Here is a 7316-nt window from a genome sequence, read left to right on the forward strand (position 1 = left end):
TTGGAACTTGTAAATTTTCGAGCATGTGAACCGAAAGATGAAAGACTAACAATGAAATGTATAAAAAAATATTTTTCTTTTTTGGATGGTGCAGAAAAACGAAAAAATAGAAATTTAAAAATTACAAAAAAAAAAGTAAAAAAAAAAACTTTTTGGAGAGATGGGGTGGGTGGGTAGGCGTAGGGCTGGGTTGGGTTGGTGAAGGTGGGGAATGTTGAGAAGGAATTTTGGAAAATATTTTTCCTTCTCTTGATAAGGAAAACATTTTCCTCCAATTGGAGGAAAATGAGTTCATAAGAAAAATATCTTCCAAAACATTTAAGCCAACCAAACATGATAATATTGGAAAACATATTTCGAAAAATATTTTCCGTCATACCAACACACCCTAAATTAAGATCGCTTGTATTAATAAGTTTATGAATGTTCAAATTGCAAATATAAGGTGTAGACTGCTACTGCACCTGAAGCTTTTAAGTAAAAATAGTATTTGAAAGTTAGAGACTTAGAGTTGTGTTTGGACATGAATATAATTTTGGGTTGTTTTTGAATTTTTGTGAATGATTTGAAGTGAAAATTTTGAAAAACAATATTTTGGAGTTTTTCAAATTTTCGACAAATTCCGAAATTCATCTTCAAGTGAAAATTAAAAATTTTATGGCCAAACGCTAATTTCGAAAAAAATGAAAAATTTTCTTAAGGATACAACTTCGCCAGTATGAAATTTAGTACATATTACATATTACATTGTAAGAATGTAGTATGCAAATATGAAAGATAAAGTTGTGTGGTAGCCTTTCCTCAAACTCCAAGCACAACAAAAGCTTAGTTGTACGGAGTAATTTTTTAATATAGTAATAAAAAGTTATCCATAATACTAAGAGAAGGGAAGATAGAATTTTTTTTTTTATCGAATTAAAATTTTACATTTTTTTTGGTCATTAAAATTTTACATTTAAATAGTACATGTGCATTGTGTATGATAAAATTGTAACCAACGACTAGATGTAGTGTGTTCTCATCTTATATATGTAGCAAAAATTGGTGATTCACAATTCTTTGGAGCTAAATTTTGTCGTCGTTCAATAAAGATAGCAGCCAACTTACGTGGCGCAAACCCAGAGTCTCATTATCCTCTGCCTAAATGAGAGGTCCTCAGCCAAAAATCACAAATAATTCAGAAATATTTTCCCCTGCAAATCTTGTGTATCATTCTTCTAAGCATAACGAACCGTAATCCGACACGTAATACATCTTATCCTAAATCCATTCTTTGATCATTTCAAATTTCCGATAAATATTATTGTTATATATTTAGTAGGAATAATAGAAGTAGAAGATTTAAAGAACTCTTTAGAGCAGAGACACTAACGTTAGAATTGAAGATGGCAAAGCCAGTTCAAATTGAAGTGTGGAATCCAAATGGGAAATACAGAGTTGTCAGCACAAAATCTATGCCTGGGACTAGATGGATTAATCTTCTCATTGAACAAGATTGTCGTCTCGAAGTAACATATATATTCCTTTTCCATATTCTTTTTTTTGGGTTTGATTAACTTGATTTAATGCATTTGATTTTGTAATAATGAGTAGATATGCACTGAGAAGAAAACTATTCTATCGGTTGAAGACATTCTTGCTCTTATTGGAGATAGGTGCGATGGAGTCATTGGACAGGTGATCATACATGCATTATAGCTTCTGATTTGCTTTCGGGTTTTGCTTCCTGTTTTCTTCTAAATGATCTGGATTTAACTAGACAGGAGGGCATGGAGGTCAAGGATTAGGATAGAAGGTTCGTAGATAGACGAGCGTTTCTCTTTTACTCAATTCGCTAGCATTAGTGTTACTATGATATCTTTTATTCATAGATGGCTATTACTACCTAGAGTTTGACTGCATTCTTGGATTCGATCTTATTTTATTTTGCTATTATTCCTACTTGTTGTTTCTTTTTCAGCCGTTCTCTAGCCGTCTATCGGAAACAGCCTCCCTGGGCTTTCAGGGGTAGGGGTAAGGCTACGTGCATCTTACCCTCCCCATACCCCACTCGTGAGAAACTATTGGGTTTGTTGTTGTTGTATGGCAGTTTACAATAGAATCTTTTTTTTTTGTTATGTTTAGTGTTAAGTGTCTCACTTTAGGCGAGGGACTTAGTTCTCCTCTCCTTATATTGTCCACGCGCCAGATGTCAAGTGTCCAATATTGGTTGAAGGAATTAGTTGTTGTCTCCTTATATGGTTTAGACATCTTCACCTCGCGAGCTAGTTTTTGGGTTGAATTAGTTATTTGTAGTTATCTTTTTGGTGACCAAATTATGCAAAAAAGACATCTTCACCTCGCGAGCTAGTTTTTGGGTTGAATTAGTTATTTGTAGTTATCTTTTTGGTGACCAAATTATGCAAAAAATCTTTTACGTTATCAGTGTATAGAAGTTGAAGTCAAATATTTTTGTTATCTTTTGTTTTGTAATATCCAGTTGACAGAGGATTGGGGAGAGACTCTATTCTCTGCATTAAGCAGGGCTGGAGGGAAAGCTTTCAGCAACATGGCTGTAGGATACAACAATGTTGACGTCGAAGCTGCTAACAAGTATGGTGTTGCTGTTGGAAACACACCTGTAAGTTTATACTTCTTCATTTTTGCCTTGTAGTAATCCAGTTTCTTTGGTACTGCATTAATCAGTAACTTTATATAAGACATCTTAGCTGGTAAATTTTAATGCATATCATGTCTGATCATATAGTGTTTGATCGATTATATATTAATCAATATGCAATATATAACACAACATGTTCGCGATCGATTGGTCTGTGGTTATTTACAGTAGTGTTTGGACTTATCAGAAGCACTGAATCTATGCCGATACACTGGCAATTGCCATATAACACAACACAACACATATAATATATCATGAAAGTTATAATCGGTTATATTCCTCTCAACAACAGCAATTTTTTTCTTCACATGAGAGGTCTTTAATGTGGAATCTCAGTTATGAGGGACTGCTCCAATTCACTTTGAATTTGAAGCTGGTAAAACATTTCTTTAGTAAAATGAGGCGCAAACTTTATCCTGAGCTTGCTACATGTGTATCAAAGTAATCTGTAGCTTATAAATTGCACTAGGAGTGATTATATCGGACCAAATAGGCTTGGTTGATATGGTAAATGATGCAAGAAATATTACTTCTGATCTCAAAGACAACTGATATGTGCATATCTGTAAAGGCATAATTTTCTCTTCTCACATAATGTTCTGATGACCAGGGAGTACTGACCGAGACTACAGCAGAGTTAGCAGCTTCACTTTCTTTAGCAGCAGCGAGAAGGATTGTGGAGGCAGATGAGTTCATGAGAGCTGGCAAATATGAAGGATGGCTTCCACATTTGTATGTAACTGTTTAATCTCAATTACCTTCTATCTCTTGTTTCGGCTCTGGTCTATAACTAAATTAATGGTCTATTCCAGGTTTGTGGGGAACTTGCTTAAAGGACAAACTGTTGGTGTAATTGGGGCTGGTCGTATTGGATCTGCTTATGCTAGAATGATGGTAATAATCAGCTAAGATTTATCCTTTAAGTTTTCTCTGAAACTAGGTTTGCCTTGTGCTTTTTGGTTGACAAATATTGATCTCAACTTTTTTGTTTTCTGAAATTGTTGGTTGAAAACAATTTAAAGGCAGGGCTATTCTCTGCTCTACATGTTTATTTTAGGACGAGCTTCACTTTCAAACTTCATCTTCACTGGAAATCAAGATCAAATAATTGTATGTAAATTTGCTATGTTAGTTTGAGCAACTTTGGTTTTTTATTGCAACAGATTGAAGGCTTCAAGATGAACTTGATCTACTACGACCTGTACCAAGCTACCCGTCTAGAAAAATTTGTGACAGGCATGTTTTCATCGGTGTACCACATCGACAAACTTCTCAAGCTCATTTCATCTACTTATGTTCTTTTGCCTTTGCAGCCTATGGTCAATTTCTGAAAGCCAGTGGTGAACAGCCTGTGACATGGAAAAGAGCTGCATCCATGGAGGAGGTGCTCCGAGAGGCTGATGTGGTAATTATTTTCTACATGAAGAGTGCATTTTTAGATCTCTTATTCATCTATCTGGACATAGTAGTGGATTTCTCATTCAAGATCTAATCTTTGACCAAAATGTTTCTCTAGATAAGTCTACATCCAATCCTTGATAAAACAACGTACCACCTTGTAAACAAAGAACGGCTTGCAATGATGAAGAAGGTAAAATCAGTTGGAAGAATATATATTGTTCTTGCTGATTTATACAAACGCAACATCTTGATATTAATAAATTCGAACTTGCAGGAAGCAATACTTGTGAATTGCAGTAGGGGGCCTGTGATTGATGAGGTAGCTCTTGTTGAGCATCTGAGGGAAAATCCCATGTTCCGTGTTGGCCTTGATGTCTTTGAGGTAATTGCAATAGTAGTATATTTATTTTGGTGATAACCTTCTCCCGCTGTGAACATGTAAAAGGCGTATCCGATGGTCAATGAGAAACTGGTGTATTATGCACCATTTCTAGCAAAGGAAAAGCTAGCAAATAATCAATTCTTGTAGAGTATAGGATGCTTCCTTTGTCTTATACATTCAAGTAATGCCCTTCTTTAATTATTATGTTGTGTTAGGATGAGCCCTACATGAAACCTGGTCTTGCAGACATGAAGAACGCCGTTGTGGTACCCCACATAGCTTCTGCATCTAAGGTAATCATGCACTTAATTGTATATTATCTGTCCTTAACCTGTAATCTAAGAAGCATTGTTCCTGCTACGACAGCTACTTCCCATCTAATTCACCAATTCTCTTTTACATGGGGTTGCCGACTTGTTTAAAATAGTTTTAACTCTCCTGATTCTTAATGCAGTGGACTCGTGAGGGAATGGCTACACTAGCTGCTCTGAATGTCCTGGTATGCAATTTAAAAGACAGATTGTTTTCCACCAATCGCGTTGAACTTAAAGATATTGTTTTGCTAAAATGCATGAGCTACTGATTCTGAGTGTTATGGCATCAGCCTGTACAAAATAGGTACTTTTGATTCTGAGTGTTTCATATGTTTGTTGATGTTACAGGGAAAAATTAAAGGCTATCCTGTTTGGGGTAATCCAAACAGCGTAGATGTGTTCTTAAATGAGAATTCTCAACCTCCTGCTGCATGTCCAAGCATTATTAACTCGAAAACTTTAGGTAACGCGTACATGCAAATTCATTAGAGCTGCAAAATTTTGTTCCAATATGCTTGAGGGGTTTCACTAAATCGAAATGGTTCGCTATTGCAGGCTTACCTGTTTCAAAGCTGTGAGATTGGACTGTTGAGATGATCAACATATGCCAGATTATTGGAAATTTTAGACTTGGAGATGTCTATTTTAAGCTTGGAAAGGAGCTGATAGCAAGGCTATCATGTATCACTGATTTGTCTATATTGGTTTTACATGATTTACTATAATTAGGACACAATGCAAGTTTTACACATAATCTCTTATTTTTAAGAGTGTTTTCTTGATTTGATATCTGTGAAACAATCTTTACTGTGTTGAGGTTAACATAATTCCATGTCCTTAAAGGAGATGCAGTTGCTTAAAAGAAAAGTTTTATCATAGGAAGCTTCTAAACTTAGTGATTAATTCTTAAGAAAAGATTCAATATTATCCCGTACCTATAAGTAAATTAGACAAAAGAGTGGTTAGTCTTGGATTTCTTCACATTTGCCTAACCCTTTGGTGTTGGGTTTTTAAGGTATTTAATTAATATATTAAATACTTAAAAGAGGGTGAATGGGAAATGGAGGGAAATGAAATTTTTGAGTGAAATTTTAAGTTCCCCCTCCCTTGGCAAATGGGCATTGTCCCATATTGGAAGAGGAAGAGGTTTTTTATGGGTATATAAGCAATTGCTCTTCTTCTAGCTCTTAAAGAGTTGAGAAGAAGGCAAGCCTCGCGCCGTCGTCGTCGCTCGCTCGGCTCGGCTTCGGCTTCGGCTTCGGCTTCGGCTTCGGCTTCGGCACGGATTGGATTTAATATTAATATTTAATAACAAAATATTAATATTAAATATTAATATTAAATCCAATCCGTTTTTCTGTTTTGGTAACAGAAAAGTAACTACCCTCTTCAATTTTCCCTCTTTATTTTCCCTCTTTATTATTGAGTAAATGGCCATTTATGTAATGGCATTTATGTTGTGGGCGTTTTGCATAAACAGCCATTCTGAAGAGACCCAACTTTGGCTATAAATACAACACTATTCTGCTCAGAATTTTAACTACAATTTTCTGAGTTTCCTCTCCTTCTTCTGCATACTTTTAGCATCAAAACAAAGCAAAAAGTAAGTGTGATTTGCTACCGAACTTTGTGTTCGCTGAAACACTGGGGTTTGAAGTACCACTACACCAGTGTGTAATTCGTTCTATCCTGGGAGGAAATAATCCATAACCTTGGGTACTAGGAGGGGATTAAATTCCTTAAGGAAACACTGTGAATTCAGTGGGCTCGAATTGGTTTATGTCATTTCTGTTTATATTCATTACTGTTTATATTCATTTATATTTCCAGAATTTATTTTACAAATACAGTGTAATAACAAGCTTAAGGAATTTAACAATTTATTTTCTGTATTTGTACTTACTGTTTCTGGAAGAGTAAAACCTTTGTGGTTTTGTACTCTATTAAAATCTACGTGATTTTAACGTTTGTGTCATTCTTTTACAGAAATGACTAATGAGAATGAGAACCAAGCTGTTCCAATGGTGACTGCCAATGCCTCAACAAGCCGAACGACACCGGCAGCATTGGCACCGGCGGAGAAACCCGGAAAATTTTCCGGGATTGATTTCAAGCGCTGGCAGCAAAAGATGTTCTTCTATTTGACTACTCTAAGTCTCCAGAAGTTCATCAAGGAAGATGTTCCTGTGCTGTCCGATGAAACTCCAGAAACTGAACGCTTTCTCGTGATTGAGGCGTGGAAGCATTCAGATTTTTTGTGCAAGAATTATATTCTAAGCGGGCTGGAGGATGCTTTGTATAACGTCTACAGTGGCGTGGAAACGTCAAAGGAACTGTGGACTGCGCTTGAAAAGAAATACAAAACCGAAGATGCCGGGTTGAAAAAGTTTGTTGCTGCAAAGTTTTTGGACTACAAAATGGTAGATAGCAAGTCTGTTATTACCCAAGTCCAGGAATTGCAAGTGATTATTCACGATCTCCTTGCTGAAGGTATAACTCAAATTAATATTGATGTTGAAAGTAGTAATCTTAGTATTTTTACTAATAGAAATTTCATTGA

General features: G+C 35.7%; 1 protein-coding gene across 1 annotated transcript; it reads left to right on the plus strand.

Annotated features, from left to right (window-relative positions):
* The first annotated feature begins 1305 nt into the window (after positions 1-1305).
* LOC109216892 (glycerate dehydrogenase) lies at positions 1306-5601 on the plus strand. Its single transcript, XM_019381110.1, has 13 exons — positions 1306-1508; positions 1594-1677; positions 2480-2620; positions 3270-3391; positions 3472-3553; positions 3823-3895; positions 3973-4064; positions 4176-4250; positions 4335-4442; positions 4658-4735; positions 4897-4941; positions 5105-5219; positions 5312-5601. Exons 1-13 carry the CDS (start codon positions 1386-1388, stop codon positions 5332-5334), a joined length of 1161 nt encoding a protein of 386 aa, XP_019236655.1. The 5' UTR covers positions 1306-1385; the 3' UTR covers positions 5335-5601.
* The last annotated feature ends 1715 nt before the right edge of the window (positions 5602-7316 follow it).

This window comes from Nicotiana attenuata, unplaced genomic scaffold, assembly GCF_001879085.1.
Source record: "Nicotiana attenuata strain UT unplaced genomic scaffold, NIATTr2, whole genome shotgun sequence".
NCBI classification, from domain to species: Eukaryota; Viridiplantae; Streptophyta; class Magnoliopsida; order Solanales; family Solanaceae; genus Nicotiana; species Nicotiana attenuata.

What these genes read in the sequence shown, in the direction of transcription:
- LOC109216892 (XM_019381110.1), top strand. Translation starts at nt 1,386, where the DNA reads ATGGCAAAGCCAGTTCAAATTGAAGTGTGGAATCCAAATGGGAAATAC. An exon ending in TTGCTGTTGGAAACACACCT is followed by an intron (nt 2,621 to 3,269) that starts GTAAGTTTATAC and finishes TCTGATGACCAG; the next exon opens with GGAGTACTGACCGAGACTAC. An exon ending in TAGCTGCTCTGAATGTCCTG is followed by an intron (nt 4,942 to 5,104) that starts GTATGCAATTTA and finishes TTGATGTTACAG; the next exon opens with GGAAAAATTAAAGGCTATCC.